This window comes from Dermacentor variabilis, unplaced genomic scaffold, assembly GCF_050947875.1.
Source record: "Dermacentor variabilis isolate Ectoservices unplaced genomic scaffold, ASM5094787v1 scaffold_12, whole genome shotgun sequence".
Lineage (NCBI taxonomy): Eukaryota > Metazoa > Arthropoda > Arachnida > Ixodida > Ixodidae > Dermacentor > Dermacentor variabilis.
The window spans coordinates 20,609,409-20,637,179 of NW_027460280.1; the positions used below are offsets into that span (position 1 = coordinate 20,609,409).

General features: G+C 44.8%; 1 protein-coding gene and 1 long non-coding RNA gene across 4 annotated transcripts in view; one reads left to right on the top strand and one right to left on the bottom strand.

The window, feature by feature from the left end:
- abs (ATP-dependent RNA helicase abstrakt) overlaps nt 1-27,771 on the bottom strand; it is a 227,432-nt gene that overhangs the window by 51,176 nt on the left and 148,485 nt on the right. Inside the window, exons 9-10 of the mRNA XM_075677274.1 lie at nt 20,930-21,066; nt 6,751-6,913 (exon numbers count right to left, since the gene is read on the bottom strand). Coding sequence (XP_075533389.1) covers nt 6,751-6,913; nt 20,930-21,066 — 300 coding nt within the window. The remainder of the gene's footprint in view (nt 1-6,750; nt 6,914-20,929; nt 21,067-27,771) is intronic.
- LOC142566353 (uncharacterized) lies at nt 1,004-17,510 on the top strand. Of its 3 annotated transcripts, none has more exons than XR_012825034.1 (4): nt 1,004-1,201; nt 12,595-12,677; nt 14,934-15,153; nt 17,199-17,510. It is a non-coding gene; the product is annotated as an uncharacterized LOC142566353 (long non-coding RNA). The 3 variants fall into 3 exon arrangements; XR_012825036.1 differs by having other exon boundaries at nt 14,934-15,136; XR_012825035.1 differs by lacking the exon at nt 1,004-1,201 and adding an exon at nt 11,727-11,784.

Sequence of the window (27,771 nt, forward strand, 5' to 3'; positions counted from 1 at the left end):
TCGCTGCGAGCGTGTTGTCGAACCGTGCCGTGAGCGTTAGACCGCAGCATATGAGCATTTTTTAGCACACAAGCTACCATTGCTGCGTGGACGCTATCAGAGCTGTTGAAAAATAATTTTGTTAGAGACTTTGACGCCTACGGCGAATGTGATGTGCCCTCGCGACGATACAATCTTTTTTTTCTTCTCAATTCTTGGACGTTTCAATGTTATTTCTCAAGCTGCATCACACTGTATGCTTATCGGTATTCTCAGCGTGCGATTTCCCACTGTTTTTCTTTTGTAATCCAGTGCGTTAATACATATCACAAACATGGCCCTTTGCCATGCCTTTTTGTACTGTGCTTCTTACCACTCCCTTTCCATTCCAGTGAACTTGGAGTTCATAGACCAAACTGTCATGACATTAGCTGGGCAGTGAGCAAGGACGAGCGTCTCAGTGCTCGTTTTCTGCTACTCATCGAACATCGCAGGCCCGGCGCCGTACCAGAAATCTTCCTCGTGCCTGTGCTTGCTTCTTACCCGAGTTGCAGCCGATGGCTGTTTGCTGGTTCTAAGTTATGCGAGCCAAGCTTCACGCAGCTTCTTGTCCTGCGACTACGTGTGAATAAGGCTGGCACCAAGCTCCGTTGCATGCGTCTGGCACTGCGGCACCGAGCAGTAGCCTACCATGCTCCACGCTTCCAAAGGCAGTCACTACCTATTATAGTGCTTTAAAATGTTGTCAAGCAGACACCCAAGGCGGTAAAGCCTCACCACCTAATTACAATCGTAGCGCAGGTGGGACTTTAAACTTTCGTTTTCAGCTCGCTTCGGCGCTTCCCAAGCAGACGACACAGCCGCTGTGTCCACGTGATCTCTCATGCCACATCACGTTAATGGTGGCACCAGCTTTTCCACAGTGGTGGAGCTCGCCCCCAATAAGTAATTTCCCCTATGTTGTCCTTGGTGTCCTTGTTTGTTGGCTTCTTGTGATATGATTATTAAAAATTGGGCCCCTCGGTTAACCTCTCACTTATCATTCTTACATAACGAGGGTCTCAAACCCGGCAACATTGATGCCCTCAGGTGGCATGTGCAGGTTTATTGACTAGTTGCCTCCACCCAGAAAGATCCCGTGCTTGTGACACCTGCGGCAGAAAGGGTGTTCCACATTCGCTGCCAAGGTTTGTGAGTGGTGACGCTGGCTAACACTCCCAAGGTTAGTTCTAGTTGTCACACATAAATACCCAGGAAAGTGGATTGGGACATGGCGCTGCGATAGCTCAATTGGTTAGAGCATCGCACACGTAATGTGAAGACGTGGGATTGTTCCCCACCTGTGGCAAGTTTTTTCATCCACTTTCATTGCCATTAATTTATAATTTCATTAATTCAATTAGTAAGTACAAGTAATTTCCCATATGTTTTTCTTGGTGTCTTTGTTGGCTTCTCGTGATAGGATTATTAAAATCGGGCCCCTCGGTTAACCCCCTTTATTCTAGACCAAATGATGATAGATGAACATGGAAAAAATAGCCTGGGTAGCTATCATAAACGCTTAACCTTAAAATCTGGGAGATATATTATTGCAGAACATGAACCAATAGCATCAAAATTTCTAAATATGAATGAAAACAAAATAACAGAGATTGCAATAAACAGAGAAGAAAATGGAGACGTTTCGTACAACAGTCCGGGAACATAAGGAACTGGTAAATATTATGCAGCAGGAGATAAGACAGACACGGCAAAAAAAATTGTTGTATTAGAAGGAGGAAACCCCATAAGTGGAGAGAACAAGGAAATAAAGCAAGCTATACAGGGTGTCTTCTTTAGCTGCACCAAATTTTTTAAAGATTTATTATGGCAGATAGCACAATTCTAACCATTGATCTAAATTACTTGATGAGGTGGCCATTACTTCTACAAGAAATCTAAATGTTCTATTGAATAGTTAATGTATTTATGATAATTAACTTTTTAATTAATTAGCTTATGCCACATATTTCAATCTACGAATTACAGCCGCTGATTTTGCACGGCGTATCCACTTGGAACGAATTCTCACGACAGCACCAGTTCCGAGATCATCAACATCATTAGCCTATTTTATGACCGCTGCCAGACATAAAAGTCGACAAATTGCATTAGCATTCCAGTTACTGTCTTACAAAACCACTGTTTTATGCATTGAAGCACAAAAGTAACAGGAACACCAATGCTATTTCGACAGACACATTGAAAATTAATATCTCGGAACTGGTGCTGGTCCAGAGAATTCGTTCCAAGTGGATACGCTGTGGGAACTCAGCGGCATTAATTTGTAGATTGAAATATGTGGCATTATGTAATTAGTTTTAAAATTTCATCAATGTAATTACATTAATTATTCAAGTGAACATTTTGATTTCTGATACACGTAATGGCCACCCTATCCAGTAATATAGATCAAGGGTTAGAATTGTGCTATCTGCCATAGGCAATCTTCAAAAAGTTTGGTGTAGCAAAAAAAAAAGAAAGACACACTGTATAAGAGTGTAAGCAGGCGTCTAGGGATCATTGAAAAATGCAAAGAATTACCTGAAGAAGAGGTGCTCCTTAGATGGAACAAATACTGAGAAGAGTAAAGGGTGGCGAGTGAACTAGTGCAAGATAAAATTAAATGCAGAAGTGAACGTTCAGTGCATAACATTCGCAAAAGAGACAAAGGCACACCAAAAGGATTCTGGAACCATGTAAGAGCACTTGGAGCCCCAACTAAAAATTCACAAATGGCTATAAGGGATGAAGACAGGAACATCTTTGAAGGAGACAATGCGCTGCGGTATATAACAGATGTTATTGGGGATAATTCTGGCACGAAAAAGCGTAGTTCAGACTCAGATTGAGCAACAACAAAGAACCCTGAGAGATCAAAATTTACCAAAGCAAACTTTTACTTGAAAAAAGCATAAGAAAATGTCTCAATAGCATGGCTGCCGGACCCGATTAAATTCCAATACGGCTAATAAAAAAACCCCAGCCCTAAGAGCAAGGCACCGCTGACTAATGCCATAGAGCAAGTGATCAGAATGAAGAAAATTCTGGATGGATGGTGTGAAAGCAAGACGGACCTCATCTACAAAGCAAGGATGATAAGGATAAGACAAGCTTGTACAGGCCAGTTGCAGTAACGTCATCGATATACAGAATGGCAATGCAAGCCATGAAACAAACTGTCGAAGTGGGTGGGAAAAAATTATGTACTGGAGGAACTACAGAATCGATTCAGACCAGGCAGACACTTAGAGGATATGTTCAATAGCTCATTATAGACCTTTATGGATAGCATTTCTAGATATTAATGGGACGCTAAAGGCAAATACTAAGTCAATGTGGACTGTTAAAATACTACTCCAGAAACCTTTCAGCACTTGTTTAATGCCAAGAAAAGACTTAGTTTATGAGAAAATTGCATCTGAAGGATGTGCCTAGCTTTAGCCTGTTAAGATCGCCTGCCCCTGAGCGAGGAAGGGTGACGTTGCTCACGTCATCAACGCCCTTTACTGCCCTTTGTGAGTAAAACAGCACCCAACTGACGGCGCAACATCTTTTTTTTTTTTTTGGAAATCGTAAACACGCATCCATAGGGAAACCGAGCTAAGACATTGTGTTAGATTCACAGCTGCAGCTGGTTTTGGTAAAGTGCCGTGGACCGTTCAGGAATCCCGCGACATCACATGCACGTGGCATTCTCTACTCCTTGCAGTTTGTGTGAGTTTTGCGAGCCAGCAAAACCAGCACAGCACTATACAATAACGAAACTACTGAAACGTGAAAGCATGAGCGGTGCAGAGTGGAGAAAACGAAACCTTTCAACTGCCTGCATCTTTGTCAAGGGTAACGTCAATGAGTCCTTGTTTCTCAAAATCAAATAGAATTTGACAAGTTACATTTTATTTCATCTTTTAATGCAATACAAAAATCTTTTTATTATGAATGGTTGAGCACTAGTGTGAGAATTATAATGAGGAGTGCCTTTGTCGTCAGGCTAGTACTTGAATGTGCCAAGGTAGTCTCTAATTGTGTCCTGCATTTAACTCAATTTCTCAATTACTAAAGCTCTGTTCGTGATAATATTGGTGTCTTAGATGTTCTTGAGCACTAATCTATCACTTTAGCTTGACTTAATATTTGCCTTTAGTGCCCATTTAAAAGAGCCTACAACACCGTAGACAGGGAGTTGTTATGAGATATTCTCAAGCACGAAGGCATAGATGACGATTTCATGGAGCTGCTGAGGGAGATAATAGAAAGACATCCGAGTACAAATTGTATCAGAAGGCCGAAAATGTATTAAAGTGGTGGAAATTCCCCATGCACTGAAGCAAGAATGACCTCTGTCTCCATTGTTGTTCATGCTTTATGTTAAGGGCACAGAAAGACATCTGGAAAACAGTTAATTAGGATTTTATTCAGCCTACATGCGTAATGGACAAATGGTGCAACAGAAGCTCCCTGGACTGATGTATGCGGACGATATAGTGCTAGTGCTACATAGTGCTACTAGCAGACAGTAAAAAATATTTAGAAACACTGGCCAATGGGTGCGGCAACGCAACGACAAATCTAGGCCTGACGTACAGTACAGAGAAATTGGGAATTATGATCTTTAATGAAGAGATGAGCAATTACGTAGTGTCAATTCAACAGCAAGTCATACCCATAAACAAGCAATATAAATACTTCGGCGTATGTATAAACGAAGGAAGGACTTACTCTAACACCCCCCACCAAGAGAATCTGAAAATAAAGGGGGAGCGGAATGCTGCAATAATGAAATGCAGAGCATTGTGGGGCCGCAATAAGTATGAGGTGGTGCGTGGAATCTGGAAAGGAGTAATGGTGCCAGTGCTAACGTTTGCAAATGCTATTCTGTGCTTAAAATCGGATATCTTGTCGGGGCTAGAATTAACCAGATTGGTAGATCAGTTGGCTTTGGGGGCCCACGGTAAAACGACAAATCAGGCAGTGCAGGGTGACATGGGTTGAGCTTTTTTTGAAGTCAGAGAAGCAAACAGCAATATTAGTTTTGAAGAAAGATTGAGGAACATGGGATTAAAATAAATGGGTGGCTAAAGTGCACAAGTATCTGTACCTGAAAAGCGTAGACACAGAATATAGGAAGAGGTCAAGAAAGTTGGCAACCAAGTACAGAATGATTGAAAGTGTAGATAGAAAACCAGGGGTCATAAGAAAGAAAGTGAGAGAAAGAGAGACAGTGAATTGGATGCAACGAATGGAAACAAAAAAGACCATGGAGATTTACAAGAATGGGAAAGAAGAAATTACAAGGGAAAATCTGTACAATAACAACAAAGGGCAGTGCATTACTATTTGAGGCTCGAGCTGGTTGCCTAAGGACAAAAACATACCGGAGTAAATATTCACAGCAAGATGAGGCATGTGTATGCAGCTGCAAAAATCCAGAGACCACTCAGCATGTCCTAATGGAATGTGAAGGGATTCATCCAGTGAAACTCGTAGGCAACGTACACGTTCCAGAAGCTCTTGGGTTTAAAGTGGACGAAAGCATAAACCAGTCAACAGTCAAGATAAGCAAGAGACATTTAGAGTATTAGTGAAAAAAAATTAAAAATGCAGGGAAGAGATTGATACGAATGGATTCATTACAGGCATAGGTAGTGCTACAAGGTAGTTAGAGAAGTTCTGAGAAAAAAAAAAAGATTGAGGAGACGTATACAAAAATGCTATAATGAAAAACAAGTATAGCATACCTGATCAAACAAGCAGGTTAGGTGATGATTTGTGCCCGCCCCGTTTCAAAGTGGATGCCAATAAAGCATCATCATCATTATTACTTTCGGCAAAAGTATTGCCTTCGTGTAATGTAGTGCTGAACTGGCCAATCAACTAATCTGGTTTTGCTTAACCAGACAATAAGTGTGCATTGAAAGTGATATCACCGAAAGTGATGGTCCGAGAATACGTCTCCAGCTTGACCGAATGACAGTTGCAAAATACAGACCGGGCATTTGGAAATGCTATCAATAGCAAGCGTACGTGTAGTCTGTACTAATCTCGGAGGTAATACTGAGGAGCCACGCATTCAAGGTCATGTGTCAATTCTGGCAAGCAGCGGCTTTTTTTTTTTTTTTCAGTTTGGGTATGAAAGACTGCTATTTTTGCATGCTTTTTGGTATGCTTCTGCTCGTATTTCAAGCATCAAATTTTGCACGGAGGCTCTTCTATATATCTACACTATCTTAAACTACGCTTTTTAAGAGGTTCAAAATTTTGTTGCAGTTGGCCTTTGATAAAAACCAGCACCTCCATGTAGAACTAGCAAACACTGCATAAACCAGGAATATTTCATCTCGTACTACTACTTTCAGCATACCTTGCTGAATGTTGTTCTCTCCTTTATGATTACTTTTTTTTGTCATAATATACACCTTTAAGGTCCAACTCTGAAAGTGTAGTAAATGCAAGGAGGACAATTGAACAGGTGGCTTACAAGCTTAAACACATGGCTGAACTGTTGAAAAGAGTATGCAAACAAATGTCAGCAATTTAGCACATATCCAGAAAAACAAATAACCTCTCTTTCAGTTGATTCAGCCATGTCAGTGTTTTGTTTTGTTTTTTGCAATATTAGTGAAAAAAAAAAAAAAGCCACAGTTATTTGCCCTTTGTCCAGTGCACTACAATTTTACGACTGAGTGTCTTTCACTATGAACTAATTGCACATGGTGCCTATGGTCAGACCTTAAAGAAAGAGAAGATTGTGCGGACATCCTCCTCGAAGCCCATGTCAATCATGCGATCAGCCTCATCAAGGCACAGGTAGCGGCACATGTCCAGGTTCACCATCTTCTTGTCCAACATGTCCATGAGCCGGCCAGGCGTTGCCACCATCACGTGCACACCCCTACATGGTGACAAAGATCATCTCTATTCATGCATCAACAACAACAACAACAAAAAAAACTGTATAAGTCGACTTCTGTTAATTTGACCCTGAAGAGACTAGGGTCAAATTGCTTTAATTAAAGAAGACGCAGAAAAAACACAACATTGATTCAAACAAATCCACAAATCAAAGTTCTACTCAGCCAGGCTCACTTGGACTCCGACTCACCAATTTTCTACTTAGCTGTGTTCACTAGGACTCGGACACACCAATATTCTACTTAGCTGGACTCACTTGGACTCAGACACTAATATTTTACTTAGCTACACTCACTAGGACTCGGACTCACCAATATTCTACTTAGCCAGACTCGCTCAGACTCAGACTCAGCAGAATTCTACTCAGCAGAGCTCACTCAGACTAAGACTCACCAATATTCTGCTCAGTCGGGTTCATTTGGACTCATGCTCATCAAAATTCTACTTAGCCGAGCTCTCTTGGACTCAGACTCACCAAGGTAAGACTAAGCCAGGTTCACTCATACTCAGAGTCACCAAAGACAGACAGACTTCGCTCGCTCAGGCGCTTTTGGATTCACACAATTACAGACACAGTCATACTAACAGAATCATGCGATCAGACTCCATTAAATCTCGTGGAATCACCAACTTACTCATTTGATTTGAACATACGGGCTTATAACTCATGTGAATTACCAGCTCGCTAAAAGGATCCTTGATACAGCACAATATCAGAGCTCATTTCAAAGTTGCATTCCACACTCACACCTACAAAACTCCACTGCCATGCACTGACTTGCCCATTCTTCTACTTACACTCACATGCATTAATGCGATAGCGTTAAGAGGAAGCATTAGCTCGGGCCCAACTCCGACGCGGCCTATTCAAATACATGTAAAACGAAAAAACATTTTTCTGAGATAACCCCTGGACCAATCTTAATGAAATTTGTTGCATTTGAGAGAAAGTTAAATTCTAGTGACTGTTGGAAGTGGAATCTTGATTTAGAGCCTGATTTTATTAAAAGAATTTTCAAAAATTTAGAAGTTCAAAATAAATAGAAGCACGGTTTTCAAATTAATAGTTCTGCATCAAGAAAACATATCGTGGTTCTGTAAACGGCCTCTGTTAGACCATTCAAAGCGAACAAATTCAATATGCTAATTTAGAGCTTATGTGAATTCGCTACGTTGTGTACAATGGTTCTGCAAAAGCTGTATTTCTATATGACTGAATTTTTGTTTAATTCATGTGGAACATGTCAATTTTGTCCACTTCAGATGTACTATCAGATGCAATTCACAGAATTGTGATACCATTTCTCCCAGTTGAGTTACAGAGTTGTAAACTTGATAGTTTTGTTCTATAAAAATTTGCTATTTTTGCCAATATTTAATAAAATGTTGACGACCTAAATAAAGAATTCAAAACCAACAGTCACTAGGTTTTAAGTTTTTCTTCTAAATGCAACTCGAATTTGTGCAGTGGTTGCCGAGAAAAACGAATTCTTCTTTTACATGTATTTCGATAGGAGCACCTGAACTAAAGCTTCGTCTTAAGGAGCCCGTGTCGCAGAAAAGCCGGCATTGGTGGTGGCGTCCCTTGTCCGGCACCCAGCGTCGGCGCCGAACGTTTTGGCAGAAAGATTTTCGAACCACACATACCCAGGCTTCTCATGTGATGCAAGGAACTCACTGAACTAATTGAATTTCTCAAGATAATATACGTAGAAAAATCGTAAACTATGACTTACACACAAACTACAGACATGATAGCTCTCAGATTGTAATTTGAATATACGAGAAAACATAATTCTGTTATGCGAAAACTCAAACAAACTCCTTTTCCAGCGTTTCTGCAATGCACAGACCGGAGACGGCGTCTGCCATTTGCGCACGCCGGCGCGTAAATATCTCTACAGAGCAGCGTGCCTGCTTCCTTGAAACACTTCCAGATGGCGTTCGCCTCCGCCGCATCGCGGCCCATGCAAGAGGCCGTGTTTCAACCAGAAAGCCCGCCTTCGTACATAGCATTCGCTGCGAGCGTTTCCCGGTAAACATTACGGCTACATACGCTGTAGTTGCCGGGAAGCATGAGAAGCAGTCAGGGATCTTTGAATGCTATCGTGTTGCACTCTTAAAGGCGAAGCTTACGCGTCCTCCAAATTTTGGCCTCATCACTGGGTTTTTGTTCCCGCTCATCATGATGTCCATTCATACTCACCAGCATTTACTGAAAATCAAACTATGGTCTCCAACCGAAAAAATAAAAATAAATACTGGTTCAATTCAGGTTCAACATGCTCCGATTTCTTTCTGGTTCAGTTCCGGTTCCTACAAAAAGAATATATAAAGGTTTGCAAACCAGTTCAGTGTACTTCACTTTATCTAGCCTCAGAGTGGCATGTTGCACAGCGCTAGTATTCCCCGCATGGCGCACACGCAAGTTCTGTCAGGTGGATGCAGAAATGGACTACCTGGCATGTGGGGAAGGCAAATGATGTTTTTACATGAATGTCAACTAATGAAGTTTAATGCATACAGCCACAGCAGGCTAACGCATAAAGACAGCTATCTTAGCAGGCAGTGGCATCGCTAGATTTATAGTGTGAGGCACGTGGTGTGTAGTGCCTCAATGCATCCATCTCCGTGCTCCCTCTTTCCTGTGTTTGCTTTTATTGTCACCCTTACTGAGCACGTGCAAACTGTACAATATAGCCTCCTTTGACATACTAACTGTGTTGATTTAGGTACAGTCGAACGCCTCTTCAATGAATACCTCTACATCAAAATTACCTGTATAACAAAGGAATAATTCTGTCCTGGTTCTATTGCGAGCTGTGCGGTGCGCAAACTTTACAATGAAGTGACCTGTATAATGAATGATTCTGGAGGCCTCACACTCTTTGCTATATAGGCATTCAGCTGCATTCGTAAAAGGGATATATCGATGGTCACAACCAAATAATAAGGTTTTTTTCTTCATAAATGGTACATTGTTTTTAAGCAAATAAAATATTTCAAACAGTAAAAAAATTTTGAATATATAAAAAAAATTATCAGTCTGATATAGAGCACATGCACAGGTTTGATGAGCAACAAATATCGGAAGAAAAATGACGTAGTAATAAACATACAATAAATCACTTTATTTTCTTAGCATCATAATTTCCAGAAGTCAATTTTTTAAATTTAGAATATAAGGAGTATGCAGCACGATCATCAAACACACAGCTGAAATTATGTAGCATAAGAATAAAATTTAGCTAAAAAGGTCCAAAATGTAATGAAAGTAACACTCTTGCAATACTAGCTGTTCACTCGATTAACCAAGTTTTTCCTGATGCTGTGAGGCACGCTCGCCATGTTTGCATCGTAAGAGAAATAGTATGTGCCATGAATTCAGTATAAAAAAATTCAGTGACGATTTAGTGATAAATGCAAGATAAATGCATCAGCATCCTATCACACCTCTTTGAGGTCCCAACTAAAGTGAGAAATGATTTCTTCTGCATCAGTAAATTACCTTTCTACAACACCAAAAACACCACTCTTACAACGATAAGACATTTGGTAAGCCAGAAAAAGCGCAAGAACGAAATACGGGTGGCGACGCCTACTTAAGTTCCCGCACCTGGAGGCTGTGACATCTTGGATTTTGATGGCATTTTCTAGGGCCTACTAATTATATATAGCGGTACAGATTGACTGCATTGTGTTCTGAAGGAACCAAATAATAAACATGGCAAGTTTCGGGAACCTTTATTCAGCTAACGCGGCCCAAATGTGAAAACACACTTTGGAATCCCTGACGTCACGCTGACGTACCGGCGCTGGGGCTTCGGCGCGAAATTCAAATACTGATACTTGGACCTTCATTTTCTCATCTAATAATCAAACTATTTTTTGAAATGACTGCCCGCAGGGTTCTCAACCAATGCTTCATTAGTCTAAACTGATTTATTGTTTCACTTTAGTGTCCCTTTAAAACCGCATTCACCACATTGAAAAGTAGTTTTCAGAAGCTCACTTGACGCACCTGCTGCCTTTTCGAGGAATGAAGGGCAGCTGACAGTGGTCCTGAGCGGACCACCCTCAGATGCACTATAATATACCTTCACCACATGACAGGCTTCCCACACTTAACACACATACACATTTTCCCATCTTGACACTCCTAACGCTACCACATTAAAAAGCATGAAGTATCATGATTCCTAACCTAATTATTTATGATATATGAGCACTGCTGAAAGTCCTGCTCACCCCAGTGCTCTGGAAAACTGTGCACGATAGTGAATATGTTGAAGGTCTGTGGTTGCTTCACAGATGCAACAGGAGTGATACAATCATTACACAAAAGCATAGATGTGCACACAGCATGGCCACTGTGCAGCTGTGACATTGACATTTGCTCTCAGTCGTGCTGAACACCAGCCCCGCATCTGCACAAGGCAACAGCACGAAAGCTCAGTTTAAGCAGCATGCATGCATTACAGCAAAAGAATGCCGAGCGCACGCTGAAAGGAACACTAACTTAACTGACCAAACTCGGCACACAGCGTTGATCACGCTTGCTTCTCGCAATGCCGTTGGCGCTGCAGGGTCTAACGATGCTTGACCCTTGTCACAAAGCTGAATGCGAAAATGAAAGCTAAGTTCACATAGCCCACAATGCTTTTCACTCACCTGCAAGGTTTCCCACGTTTCCTTTTCAAACTACCTCTATAGTGCTGTGGAGGCACGATGAGTGGACACAGTTTAGGAGCAAAACAAGAGGCACCGGGCAGGGAGGGAGGGTGAAAGCAGGTGCCATATTTCTAGACCGAGCGCCGCCGGAACTGCAAAGGCTCTGGACTGACACTACAGGTGCGTATATAAAGCTGATATGTGTGTGTGTGTGATGGAATGGGGGAGCGCAGCGTAGGTGTGAGCATTGTGCTGCCTATAACGCGGCAGCTGCGCGGTGTGGTGCGGTTCTATGTTACATCTTTTTTTTTCTTTTTATGCAGTAGTTTGAAGCTTGGATAAATTTTTCACATTGGCATCGTTGCAACAATTTTAGCCATGGCTTTTTCCGAATTGACCGTAGGTCAACAAAATAATTAGAATTCCCTCACAAAGATTATTTTTTGCTGAAGGCTCACTCGGACTCATCAGCAAAATTTTAGTGTCGGGCTAACTTGGACTCAGACTCACCAGAATTATAATCAGCCGGCTTAACTCACACTCAGACTGACTGCAGTTCTTCTCAGCCGGGCTCACTCAGACTCACTAAAATTCTGCTCAGGCGGGTTCACTCAGACTCAAACTCACCAAAAATTTATTTAGCTGTACTTACTCAGACTCAGACTCAGGAATCAGCCTTGAGTCTGAGTGAGTTGACTCATGAGTTGGTGTTAAAGAGGTCCATTCAATTCAGCTGCATCACTTGAACCAATTCACATGGTTGCGCACCTTGCCATTCGTTTCAAAGGTGCAGCTTAGCGCCCCCTGCACCCTAGCATTCGTTTGAAAAAGTGCAGCAATGGCGACACTGGTTCTGGAATTTTCAGAACCTGCTCTGCCGGTGGTGCCGCATTGGTGCACGCATGCTTCACGACAGTTGTGGACCTTGCAGATGATGGAGCAGGTGATGTCAGCGCACGACTTATCCACGCTTTTCTTCCCTGTCGACAGGATTCAAACACAGGTTACTCTTGTAGTCAGCGAGGATGGGTCCCGCATTCCACTTGGCGATTGTTTTGCATACAGAACGACAGGTATGTTAACCCTTTTTAGTCACATGTGGTCAATTTGTCGTTGTCAGCTTCGTCAATACAGCTGTCAGCCCCTGTGAATATTGGTGAACATGAACTATTCGTTGTTTAGCTATAGCAGTGTATGTGTTTGTCAATATGCCAGCACTGGGAAGTGTATATACGTATGTTATTTTGATCTAGAAATTTATCGCACTTTGTTTCCCGTGCAACAAAAGTGGAGGAAATAGTAAGTACGTACTACCATGTGTAAAAATTTTAATTGTGGTTGCCAACAAAAGAAAGAAACTGACGAGCCATACCACTGCTGTGAAAGTAGATTACCAGCGAAGCTGTTTAGCACACGACATAGAGGTGACAGAATTTAGATCAAAGGTATGAGAAAATTAAATATCTCTTGAGCGGTGACGGTGGTCATCCGAAGAAAGACACGCACGCACACTTTTATTTTGATCGGCGGCACACAAACACACATATATTTCCTGATCAGTAGCACATGAACACATACACATTTATTTGATTGGCGGGTCTTGACCAGTGGTGCACGCACATTTATTCTGGGTTAGTGGCACACGAATGCACACAAACATTTTCTTGATCCCTGTGCCTTAGTTGATATTCTTAGTAGGACCATGTTCGTATCATTCACTTCATTCTATGCAAAAGCTTATGTGTCTCATCACTTGGATATAAATTTATAGTTCTGATTAGTGGTCATCATGATAGGTATGGTGCACACATTCTCGTATCACCTGTGTATTTAAATGTGTCAGCGTTTCTATGCTTACCCAATGAGAAATTTGTCCATCCCATAAGACAATGAATGGCTCATACCCCCTTAAGCAAGAGAGAGAGAGATAGAGAGAGAGAGTAAACTTTAATGACGACCAGCAGTTCAGTCGGCTGGGCCTAGGCCTCCCACGATGGGACGTCGAGGTCTTGCCTCTTCGCCGCTTCGTAGGCCTGCTGGGTCGCCCAGAGTTGGTTGTCGAGATGGGAGCTGCGCAGGGCGGCGTGCCATCTCGACGAGAGGGTCACGGGATTAAGGTCTTGGTATTGATCTTTGCACTCCCATAGCATGTGGGGGAGTGTTGCCGATTCAGTTTTACAGACCTTGCACGTCTGGCTCGGGTAGATGTCGGGGTATATAGTGTGATAGCGTGTGAGGGAGGGGTATGTATTCGTCGTCTGTAACAGGCGAAGGGTGGTTGCCTGTTCCCTGTTTAACTTGCGGTGAGGGGTGGGGAAGGTTCTTCTTGCGAGGTAAAACGACTTTACAAGGTCGTTGTATCTTGTAAGGCGGTCGCGTCCTGCGGGTGCACCTGCACCATCTCCGGCACGGTTGACTAGTCCTCATGCTATGGAGTGTGTAACCTCGTTGAGGTTGGTGAGGTGCGGGTGGACAACACCGGCGTGTGCTGGGATCCAGACGAGGGTGATTTGATTTTCAGGCGAATGCGGGGCTTGTCGTAAGATACGGAGTGATTGATGAGAAATACGACCTTTGATGTAGTTGTTGACTGCTGTGCGAGAATCACTCAGTATGGTGTGACAGGCTGGGTCAAGAGTGGCCAGGGCGATGGCCACTTCCTCGGCCGTCTCAGAATTTTTGGTAATCATGCTGGCAGCATGTCGGAGCAAGCCGCCTACTGTGGTAACCGCCGCAAAGCGCCGTCCATCTTGGTACTCAGCTGCGTTGACGAAGGTGACGCCCGCGGTGTTGCCGTAAGCTTTGATGAGGGAAGTAGCTCGTGCCTTCCTGCGTTCTTTGTTGTAGTCTGGGTGCATGTTTTTCGGAATAGGGTCGGCGTGTATCCATTGCTGAATGTCGCGTGGTATTGGGTGTTTGTCTCCATGTTGACGGTGGTAGCAAAAAAAAATTATCTTCCTGAGAGCCTACTGATCTTGAAAATGGTGCCTATTGATAACTAATCTATTGAAAATACATATCCAAGTGATGAGACATATAAGCTATTGCAAAGAATGAAGAAATTTTGCATCAAATGCAGGAGCTGAGTTTTAGCATAGGCAGATTTGTTGACAGACACGAAAAATCCACAAAACCCAAGCCATAAACAGCTTTACTGCAAGAAGACCTTCATGTTTATTTGTTGTACTGCAGTACAACAAACTCGCCTGAGTGCATAGGTCGACGAGTTGTCCCTTCTTTACCACCTAGCCTCCGTGTGAACCTTCGACTATGTTATCCCAGAGTACAGACATACCTAAAACTGAATGCGGTACTGTTTTCTGCCACAGATGGGATGATCATTACTGTCATCTTTCAAGACTCCGCTACTGATGGCCTGCCAGTGTAATCTGAAGCTGCTTAACCAGCATCACCTGCCATTGAGGAAACACCTACCTGCCTTTGAGGAACCACCTGCGCTCCTTGGTGCCGCACTGATGGAGGAGTGATCTGGATACTCCGAAGCCGAATTTTGGATTGCTCAGAGGAACCGGTTCGTCATTTCAAAACGTAGGGAATTGAAGCCTCAAATAGGAAAGCGAGGCGGCATTAAGCAAGTTTCATTTACTTTATCGTTGAAGTGTTAACAACAAAAAGTTAAATTTCAACACTGTTTGCTTAGGCATTTGTGAGCATACTTCAGTAGCTTTTAAAGGCCCCCTGAAATGGTTCGGACAAATTTTGTAGACACGTAGGGTACAGCTAAAGTTAATCACTCGTAACACAATTTGTGTGAAGCGTCTCATATTAAGAGAACTACAGACGATTACATAGTTCTCCTCCATAGCCATGCATTTTCTCCTCAACTCGTTCGCCGAGTTGATCAGGGCTAAGCTGGCTCTGCGTCATGGTGGCACGTTGTGTCGTCTACTTCCAATTCTCTAGGAGCGCGTGTGTGAAGCCTCTCCAACCTCTTCGGCAGCTGCTTGGCAGTCGACCCCAAGCGAGAGCTATCAAAGCAGCATGTGTTGCGAGCATTCTGTCACAGCGCCGAACGTGTCTGGTATTCCGGTAACCACAGGCGAGCTGGGCATTTCGACAGATGGGTGGAGGCATAAACTCATGCTGATGAAGCAACTTTAGCATAGATGTACGTGAGAGGCCCGATTGGTCTGCACGGTCCTGCCAACTGTTGGCACAGAGCTTAACCAGCCAAACAAAGAGGTAATATTGCTCTAACCAAGTGCAAAACATTTTAAACATTTACAAAAACAACGTGTTAACGATTACACTTCTGCGAAAAATTTACACCACCAGCAAAGAAGAATACATTTTGTTACTGCCACTGTGTCTGGTTGAGCTCTATGCCACCCGGTAGCTGCACCGTGCAGACCATTCACATTTGCGCTTCTGTTCATCCCTTGAAATGACATGCATGGCCAGGCACTGTCCCACTGCGCTTGTGGTTACTCTAATACCGGACTCGCAAAACGCTGTTGTGTTAGTAATCTTCCGGTGTAAAGTGACGGCCGCAATCATGCAAATTCAGGCGCCGATAGGATAGCAGCAGTCCGATGCGCTGCAGCCACTCCGCTTGTCTGCTGCTTTGCAGAGGGACATGATGTCGCAGCTTGACATATTATCAGTCGCTATGTTTGCAGCCCACAATAAAGGCAATTCGTGGTACTCACGAAACGACAGACCAACACTGACCGCGGAGCTCTCGTCAAGACGGAGCACATTATAACACAAGCAGACAACACTTGCTGTATGCCGGAAGTGCTTAAGTGTACTGAGAAACTGTTCTTGTGCATTCTCTTTCGGTTGCTTTCTTTTTATAGAAACAAATTAACTAAAATTCCAACTATTCCGAACAAAATTTGTTCACCATGAAGTCGGAAAAATTATCGATGACCCGCCCTGGGCAGCCAATCGGATAGCTCACCCTACTGATGTCATTAGGGCAATTTACGTCAAATGGGTAGCGGCGGCTAAAAATTCAGATGAGCAGTGTGCTGCAATTGGCAGCAATGAACATCTTTAAAACCTTATAATAAATTACATGCTTTACGCGGAGCACTTAGATGCGTCAATTAATGATCAGAAGGACCCACTCTAACGACTCAGTTTGTTTGTACAAAATCATCAAAATAATTTCTGGGTCCCTTTAACGTGTTGGAATTGCCCATGTTTAATTTATGAGTTTTTTTCACAGCAAAAAAAAAAAAAAAAAGGCCATGTGGCAGGCAATTGCTGAGACGATATCCACTGAGTTCTAGCTGTGCTGACTCAACGTCAGGTCCAGAATGAATGGAAAAGTCTAGAATGCTCATAAAGAAAGACAAAAACCAAAAACAATTCTTCGGGGCACCCGGGGGCTGTGTGTGAACATGAAGAGTGAGTGTTGTCGACAATTGCGTGCAGTCTCAGGCTTTAGTATTTTCCAACTAATTCTTTTCTTCTTTCTTAGCAAGCTAAGTGAAGTGCTAGAAAAAGAGTACATCACTCCCACTGTTCTCATGAAGCCTGGAGCAATACTAGAAAAAGACAGCAGGTGCCAGTTGACTCAATTTCACTAAAGTTTATCCCCCTTAATGCTGCACGTTGTTTTTCAGCAAGTCTTCTGACGGTGATGACAGCAATGAGGACATGGAGCCAGGAGCATCGTGCATTGTCAAACCCCTTCCAAGCTGTGCCTAAGCTGCAGTTTTGAGCCAAGAACCAAGGCATTCCTTTGCCAAGAAAAGGATGAACAAGGACAGCACATCACTACAAGCGATATTAAATGAATTTCAGGAGGCCAAGAAAGAGCAGGCCAACCGCATTGGGAAAAAAAAATAAAAAAGACTTTGCTGGAGTGGCTTGTAACAGCTGTTGAAAAAGTTGCCTCGACGGTTTTGGAATAAAAATTCTCAAGCAAAATGAAAGCTCTGTGTATGTATTATGTGTTATCAGACACTGCAAGACAAAACGAAGTAGCCTAGGACCTACAGGCCCCAAACGTCTCAATTCTTTATCTTTCACGAACAAATGTTTTCTCAAAATATATTTGCAGCATTACAAACACAATGTCAAGCAAAACTTATCTGCATGAGTACTGTTAGTGGCACAAATCAAATAACTGGTGCACCTCACAAAAGATGCGATGCAAGGACATGCACTTCTGTGCTTTAGCACTACTTTTGGGCAAGTGCCTTTCGCAGGCACTCACTGCAGCCTGCCACATTGTGATAAACAACAAGGCCCCTGTCCTCATCATTTCCAACTTCCTCCAGATCTGGGAGTTCCTGCAGTACTTAAAAGAAATCTCTCTCCTCATTGCATAGGTTGTGCAGGACGCATGTGCCCATGATTAGCAGGCAGTATTGCTTCATACTGGCAGCATCCACCAAATACAGCCTGCAAAATCATTGCTTAGGTAGTCAAAATGTTACCTCGATGGAAACTCGCAGCTGGGAGTGGCACTTGTTATACAGTTAAACCTCGATATAAAGAACCTCAATATAACAAAATTCTCGATATAATGACATATTTAACTTTTCATAACCTCTTGTCGATAGAACACCATGGATTTAGAACCTCAATATAACGAAGTGTGTTTGTATGCGATTTCAATATAACAAAATTTCACTGCAGCCACAAAGGGATGCTGAGACAATAAATGGAAACTTGCGCAAATGCAGATGGTCAACTGATTGGATTACAAGCAGCTGCTTGCAAACGCACAAGAGTGACCACCGAAGTGAAGCCGCATCATGTTACGTATGATGGATGAGAAAAAAAAGATGGTGGCTTCATGAGTGCCGCCATGGGATTCCCATGCAAGCAAAGGGAAAGAGGGGGAGGGGAGCGAGCTTGCGGCAACGCAATCAAGCGCACGCGAGGTGGCGGAGTTAGGGGTAAGTTTGCGCACACCTTGATTTCTGGCACCCGTCTCGGCAGTGGCTGCGCATGGCTGCAAACGCGACTGAGCACAGACGCAGCCGCGCACCCTGCTTTAGAGGTAATCAACCGCATGTGCGAAGAGTGGGCATGCCGAGATAGCATAGCATCATGTAAGCTGTTTTCCTGTGATTATAGTATTAGAGGTTGCGTAATCCAAAGTTTTGGTGACCTGTTGGAGCGAGAGGAAGACGAAGCATTCGCTCTTCGCTGCCGTCGCTTTTCATGATAGTGTCGTCCCAGAGTGGGTAACACTATCAGCCACGGGGCAGAGTGCAAGTGAAAACGTGGCTGGCTTCGCTTAATTTGTACCGCCGATGCAAAGATATCGTCGATGTGGCATGAAACCCTATCATTTGTCGCTTACTCCAAAATTCATCAATTGTTTTGTGATTAAAATTTGCTTTTTTCATTTGCCCGCTAAATCGGAAAATTCTGCGGCCCCTTTCCATGTAAGAAACATTGATCGGCAGCTGTACTTATTTGCATAAAAGGTCGAATTTCAATAGAACTAAATTTTGATATAACGAAGCAAATGGCCGATTTTACCTGCTTTGTTATATCGAGGTTTAACTGTATTTCCTTTTCCAGGTGGGGAAGCTCTGCTCTGTATCCTTGCAGGGCATCATAAGCCATGGTAGCAACAGATAGACTGAATGCCCCAGGATATAGCCATTGCTGCATTTTGTTGTTGCAACTTCAAAAAAGGGGCCTTCAGAAAGCACCCTCGCGTCATGCGCCAGGTTGGCAAATCCAATGAGCACATCCATGAACCTGTTCTCATGGTTGCACATGCCCTGCAGAATCAATGAAGAAACTGCTTTCGGTTGAAGTATGAATGCAGAGATTTGCTTGGCGGGTTTATATTCACGTGGCTTACATCCACGCAGCCAACGGTTTATCATGGTCCCTTCCCAGCACTGTTTATTAAGAAGCCACCCTTGCCATGTTCTTGCTGTTGCTGGTCCGGACATGCGATCACTTCTTCCTCCTTGCTATGTTAAAAGTTGAGCACCGTTTCAATGGATGTGAGCACAGATGACTCAGTTACATCAAACCTGTCTGTAATTGAGTACATGCTGCACTGGCTCCCGAGATAGCTCAAAACAATGAGATACATTTTTTTAGCACTGATTTGCATGCGCCCTCCACGAGCTTCTGGGAAGAACGGAGATACTTGATAGTGGTCTGCAAGAAAGTTAAATGTCTCGCATGACAGTCGGAAGAGCCGCTTAAACTCAAACTCAAGTTAGCCACCCATGATGTCTTTATGGTATCGTGGAATATGATTTCTGTCTTTCCTCATCAGGTCTACGGCCAACATTCAGACCAAGTCATCAAACTCCTCTTCACTGTCTGAGTTGACAAGGTCCATGGCTACTTGAATGACTGTCGAGAGTGCGGCACAGTTCATCGTCGTCGTTCAGTGTAGCAGCAATGCGCGCACGCACGCACGCACGCGCGCACACACACACACACACACACACACACAAATAAAAAATCTAAACAATTTTTTCTAAAACAACTGCAAACAGTGCAACACAAGTAACACAAGTTCACAAGTAAGGCAAGTTCCATGCAAGTTTACCAGCATGTAAACAACAAGCATCACGAAGCAGAATGCCTGCACAACACCTGTACCTTGGCATTCGTTTCTCCGTGGTGCTAGTGTCATGCCACAGCTGCACAAATGAACTGACCCGCCGTGGTTGCTCAGTGGCTATGGCGTTGGGCTGCTGAGCACAAAGTCGCGGGATCAAATCCCGGCCATGGCGGCCGCATTTCTATGGGGGCGAAATGTGAAAACACCCGTGTACTTAGATTTAGGTGCACGTTAAAGAACCCCAGATAGTCGAAATTTCAGGAGTCCCCCACTATGGCGTGCCTCATAATTAGAAAGTGGTTTTGGCACATAAAACCACATAATTAAAATTTTTTTAACCACTGAACTGGCGCTGCGAAAGTGCGGAAGTCGCCATGCACCACCGTGAACTGGGTTCAAGTAGTGCAGCCGAATAGAACAGACCCTCAGTGACAAAAGTTGGTCTGTCGGTTGGTTTCGAACCCTCTTTTCTCAGCACAGCAGCTCGATGCTGTACCCATTAGACTACAGACTAGACAGTGATCCAAGCTGGCAGAAAAATGGTTAGAGGCACAAACAGGCCGATAGTCACTTCAAAGTGTATGAAGTGGCCAAAGGGTCTTAATAGCATTAAAGATTAAAGTAGTATGCTTTAACTTGGAATTTAAGCAGACAAATGGGGTACCGTCATCGCTTAAAAGTTAAATTTCAAGAAAAGTGCATTCATGTATAAATATGAATGACTCTTTTTAGCAAAACAGACAAATAAGTACTGTACTGCCACTTAAAGGCAATGGGAACAGCATCTGGCTGAACACATACCTTCGCACCACTTCAAGCTGCTCCTTCACAGAAGTGCCTCCAATGCAGAGGCAGCCTCGAAGGCTTGGGTAGCCAGCGCCCTCCAAGTCACGGACAAAAAAGGTCACAATTTCAAATGTCTGCTTGGCCAACTCGCGCTGCACAGAGAAAAAGGATGCCATAACAGTGTGATCACTCACGTGCCTTACACAGCGCGCAGGAGTTTATACGTAAAAGTGTCATTATAAACCACATACTAATTCATGAATAGAAAATTCAGCACTCAGGAATACTAAATTCATTTATAGTAAACATGCTAGCATGATATTGCTACGGAAATGTAATTGCGATGATGAAAAGGTTTGCAGTGTGAAGACGACGACAACGATTAGAGGCTAGCGCGGGGCTGTTGCCTCTTGGCCAAGTGCGGCGTAATACCTTGTAAATATATTTATAAATAGCTTTTCGTCAGCGTCTTCCTACGCAACATATCTGGTGGAGGTGGACGTTCCCCGTACCTCGTCACGGAGCTTCTCAGTGGATGGTACGTCGAGCCTTCCTTCATGGCTCTCGGCGACGACAACTCGACTCTGCCGGTTCTGACACCTGCTGCCACTTCGACGACCTACATCACTCTCCCCGCTCCCCGTGATCCTGGCGTATTCTTGGGCAAAGATGTGGAAGATGTGATGACTGGATCAGCCTGTACGAACACGTCTGCCGCAATAACTGGTGGGACCCTACTATCATGCTCGCCAATGTAGACTTTTACCTCGGTGGCACACCTTGATTTTGGTTACGGACGCACGAAGATGAGATCACCAATTGGGATTCGCTTAAGCAAAAGCTCCAAGACTTGTTCGGCAACCCCTACGGTCACCAACTTGCCGCGCAGAAGGCGCTTTCCGGCCGTGTGCAGACGTCAACAGAGCCCTACGTCACGTACATTCAGGACGTATTGGCTGTGTGCCGCAAAGTTGATGCACACATGACTGAGTCCGACAGGGTCTTCCACATCCTCAAAGGCATTGCCGATGACGCCTTCAACTTGCTCGTTTTTAACAAGTGGCGACGGTGGATGCAGTTATAAAAGAGTGCCACCGCCTGGAACTCGCTAAAAGCCGACGTATCGTCCAGAAGTATGCCCGTCTGCCAAAACACCCCAGTGACATCTTCCTGTGCCGACGCTCTTCGTCCCAACAACACTGGCGATGTTACCAGAATCGTCCGGCGTGAGATCGAGGCCGCCTATCCGGCTGCCTTCGACTCCAGCCCCTCCAATGCACCTGCAGTCACGTTTTCCCTGATCCAGGCAGTTGTCCGCCAGGAGTTCGAAAACATGGGTCTTCACACCATCTGCTCGGCCCATCGCCCTGATACCCACCCAGCTTCTTCGATTCCGCCCCATGACTTTCGTGATGAGCAAGTCGACGGTGTTTCTCTATATGCTCTCATAGACACCGGGGCGCATTTGTCGGTAATGAGCGATGACCTTCGTAACCGGCTGAGGAAAATTATCGCACCCGCCACGACGCCTGTTGTCCGTGTCGCCCATGGCGGAACAGCCCTCGCAATTGGTATGTGGACCACCCGCGTCTCCTTTGCCGAACGCTCCACTATCATGCTATTCACAGTCATCGCTCACTGTCCCCACGACATCATCCTCGGCTTAGACTTCCTCTCCACACATTCTGCTCTCATCGATTGTTCTGCCAGCACTCTCCACCTTGACCTGCCTGTTCTGGATCCCGCTGAACCACCACCCCAGTCGCCTCCAGTCCGTCGACTTCGTTCGCTAGCCACCTTCGGCACCGACCTACGTTGACTTCGTGTCATCCCCACCAGTCCCCGACGGTCACTACATCGCGGCTCCTCTGCAAGACGTCCTCCTCACACACGGGATCACAGTGCCTCATACAGTTTTATCTATTATGGCGAATTGCGTCTGCCTGCCAGTGGTCAATTTTGGCTTGACGACACAAGTGCTGCCATGCGGGATGTCTCTGGCCCAGCTTTGCTCATTCGAGGATCACTCAGTAGCATCTATTGCAGTAGATGACAATTCAGCCGATCCTTCTTTATCATCACAGTCGGCAACTTGTATGATCACCGACTTACAGAAAATGATTGCACCCGGCATGCCGTCCGAGCACGCTTGTGAGCTCTACCGCGTTCTGTTTTCCTACCACAATATTTTTTACTTTAACGATCGTCCTTTGGCTCAAACTACAGCTGTTAAACATCCCATTATTACCGGTGATGCCCCTCCTATTCATTGCCGCCCGTATCGAGTGTCACCGGCTGAGCGTCAAGTTATTAATGCTGAAGTTCGCAAAATGCTTGCCAAGAACATTATTGAACAGTCATGCAGTCCATGGGTGTCACCTGTTGTACTGGTGAAAAAGAAGGATGGCTCATGGCACTTTTGCGTGGATTATCGGCACCTTAACAGGGTTACCAAAAAGGACGTTTATCCCCTACCTCGGATTGATGACGCCCTTGACTGCCTCCATGGTGCTCGCTACTTCTCCTCTATTGACCTTCGCTCCGGCTACTGGCAGATTGCCGTGGACGATCTCGACCGCGAGAAGACTGCTTCTGTAACACCCGACGGTCTTTATCAATTCAAAGTGATGCCGTTCGGTCTATGTAACGCTCCTGCCACTTTTGAACGCATGATGGATTCCCTTCTTCACGGTTTCAAATGGTCCACGTGTCTGTGCTACTTGGACGACGTTATAGTATTCTCCCCAACGTTCGCTACACACCTCGAGCACCACTCAGCAGTCCTGGACGTTTTTCGTCGAGCCGGTCCGCAACTCAACGCAACGAAGTGCCAATTCAGCCGTTGCCAGATTACCGTCCTTGGACATCTCGTTGACGCAAACGAAGTGCAACCGGACCCAGGCAAGATCCATGCTCTTACGCACTTCCCTGTTCCAAAGTGTGTCAAGGATGTGCAGAGCTTCATTGGCCTTTGGTCGTACTTCCGCCGTTGCTGGAAAATTTTTCGCGGCCATAGCACGACCACTAAAAAGACGCCCCTTTCCAGTGGGGCAATAACGAGGCCTCTGCATTCTCGCATCTAATCGACCTTCTCACAACACCTCCCGTTCTGGCCCATTTCGATCCTTCCGCGCCTACCAAAGTCAATGCTGATGCCAGCAGTCAAGGAATTGGCGCAGTATGGGCACAACGCCAGCGCGGCCACGACCGTGTTATCGCTTACGCCAGCAGGCTCCTCTCGCCCGCAGAGCGCAACTATTCCATCGCTGAGCGTGAGTGTCTGGCCCTAGTTTGGGCGGTTGCGAAATTCCGCCCATACTTATATGGCCGACCCTTTTCCATTGTCACAGACCATCATGCGCTTTGCTGGCTATGCTCACTGAAAGATCCTACAGGAAGACTTGGTCGCTGAACCTTACGCCTCCAAGAATATTCTGATTCTGTCAACTACCAATCTGGCCAACTACAGAAGGACACTGACTACCTGTCTCGCTACCCGGTAGATGAGCCTTACGCCGCCGACAGTAGTACCGCCAGCAGCATTTTCTCTGTGTCTGCCTTCGCTCACATGACCAATGAGCAGTACAGAGACCTATCGCTGCGAGCACTCATTGAGCGTCTGCGCTCTACACCTACAGGCGCATCCGTTCGCCGATATGTCCTCCAGGGCGGCATTCTGTACCGAAGGAGCTTCCTCCCTGATGGCCCTGATCTTCTTCTTGTCGTGCCAAAACATCTACGACAGACTGTGCTCTTTGAGATGCATGACGCACCCACTGCAGGACATCTTGGGGTAATCCGCACGTACGACCGCGTCCGCCGCCGCTTCTATTGGCCTGGTCTCGCTCGCTCCGTCCGACGCTATGTTGCTGCCTGTGATCCCTGCCAGCGTCGGAAAACGCCTCAGGTGCTACCTTCCGGTCATCTCCAGCCGATCACCGTCCCTGTGGAACCGTTTTTTCGTGTTGGATTAGACCTCCTCGGTCCCTTTCCCACGTCATCCTCTCGGAAGAAATGAGTAGCCGTCGCAACTGATTACGCCACCCGATACGCTATCACGTGGGCTCTCCCTACCAGTTGCGCCCCCGACGTCGTGGACTTTCTCTTGCATGACATTGTTTGCTTCATGGCGCCCCGCAACAGCTGCTTACTGACCGTGGTCGTAACTTCCTCTTGAAAGTTATCGCCGACATTGTGCATTCCTGCTCCATTCAACACAAGCTGACTACCTCATACCATCCTCAAACCAATGGCCTGACAAAGCGGTTAAACCGTACTCTTACCAATATGCTGTCCAAGTACGTTTCCAAGGACCACCACGACTGGGACATTGCCCTTCCTTACGTCACATTTGCGTACAATTCTTCCTGCCACGACACCGCCGGATTTTCTCCATTTTATCTACTCTGCGGTCACAAACCGACCTTGCCCCTAGACACGGCACTTCCTCCTGCTGCGATCTCAAGAAGCAAGTATGCGCGACGCCATCGCCCTCGCCGACCATGCACGCCAGCTTGCCCGTACTCGACTGATGGCCTCGCAAACCACTCAGCAGCGTCAGTACAACACCCGCCACCATGACGTACAGTTTTCGCCTGGTGCGCTCGTGATCCTGTGCTCGCCTTCTTGTCATGTCGGACTTTCAGAGAAGCTCCTTTTGCGATACACAGGGCCATACCGTGTGCTGTGCCAGGTGACGACACCTGTGACGTACGAAATTGCTCCTGTGCGCTCTACCTCGTCCTCTACTCTGGCATCTAATGATGTCGTGCACATCAGTAGGCTCAAGGCCTACTACACTGCTTCTGAGTCCGGCCTTTAGTCGCTCAGGGATGGCGCTTTTGCCGCCGGGGGTAGTGCTATGGGACAGTATTTTGCGATGACGAAGAGGCGAGCAGTGTGAAGACGACGACGACGATTAGAGGCTAGCGCGGGCTGTTGCCTCTTGGCCAAGTGCGGTGTATTTCCTTGTAAATATACTTGTATATAGCTTTTCGTCTGCGTCTTCCTACGTAACAATATTCTAAAACAAATAGAGAGCACAACTATATCATCATGGCAATTTTAGCTTTATTATTATAAAAGTTAATGCCATACCTAAAATGGTGGTTGGGAACCTAAAAGCTTTCCTGAGTAGTACTGTCAAATAAAAGATTTATTTATATTAAATATTATGAATTATTGGTTTTACTCTGTATAACAGCTCATAAGCTTTCAACTGCAACAAGCACTGTCTAATTCCGACAGCTACATCAAAAGATACTATGGGCCATAGTCCACAACATGTTGAAAAAGTTGGTGTTGAGATAACGGGCCACAAAGTTTTGGAAACAGTTGACCCATACTAAATCGTGTCAGGACTACAATACTTGGCGTCTTTCTCAGCCGGAAACTGGTTTAGGAAGTTCAGGTGCCTTCCACATTCACCATAGATGCTTTTGTGCAGCTCTACAAAGTGCAAGTACACCAGGCTGTATGTCGACATAGGACATGCTGTACGGTTGCACCATTTTTGATGACATGAAACGTGTTGCCAGGCAGGCTAAATACTGTGATAATGGTTTGTCAAAGCTACATGATCCTTCTCTGGCAGCTACTTACATCAAAGCATTAATTTTCACATGTTAAAAATCACACCTACGGCGCATAACTGACGCCGCACTCGGCGGATTGACACCAACATTGCTCACCCACCGTGGCTACTTAGTGGCTATGGTGTTGGGCTGCTAAGCACAAGTTGGCAGGATCGAATCCCGGCCACGGCAGCCGCATTTCGATGGCAGCGAAATGCGAAAACATCCATGTGCTTAGACTTATGTGCACGTTAAAAAAACCCAGGTGGTCCAAATTTCCGGAGTTCCACACTACAGCATGCCTCATAATCAGATGGTGGTTTTGGCATGTGAAACCCCATAATTTAAATACATTTTAACCAACGTCGCTCCTAGCCTCGAAATAAGATATAGAATACACGAACAAACACAAACCACGTATGCGCGAGATCAGGCAACGGTCATCAGTGCATCGTGTACAGTCTCCGCAGTAAAACAACACCCAGATGTCCGCTCGAATACAAAAGGCAATGGTTTGCTTCACTGTTGCTTTAAACACACTTAGAGTGTGCTTTCCGCTAAATCATTTTGATACAGTGTAGATTAGGCATTGCAGATGAATTGAATATCTATGCTTCAAATTTCAATAAGAATTGTGAACTTCCAGGAGAAACTGATTGTCGTCTGCTCATGCTTGGCCACGCCTGCCTACGTAGGAATGAAACTTAACGCTGCAGGCCACTGACCATAGTGAAAACAAAATGACATTTTGATATCCGTATGGGTCTTTTGTTCACAATCAATGATACCACCTCATTCTTGTTGAATGCACCAGCGTTCAGTGCAATCATATTCCATTTTGTTTTATTTTTCACTTTAGCATAAGTACTAAGCTTATTTATGCCATATCTGCACCCATAATACTTAAAAAAATGAAAGAATAAGAAAGTCCTGGCACCGGCCCTCATAGATAGCATACTGATTAAAGGCTTCATGCAGAGCTTGGCCTGAGCTCCCATCACTGTGGACTTCCCATGCTGGGAAGCAAAATCGAAACAGTATAACAAGCCACAGCATGACAATGGCTTCCTACGTACTCTCAGGAGAGATATTTCTAATAGAAAAAATTTAGGCAGAACCAATCGCAAGATGACTGTCGATGGTAATGTGTTAGTATTGAATTAATAGCGACACAATGTATTGCCACTGTTGAAACGAGTTATGTATGAGGCATGTACTGCAACGGGGTCCTCTTTTGTGCTTCCCTAAGAGTACTTGGCGCCATCTAAAACTGCTGCTGCGAAA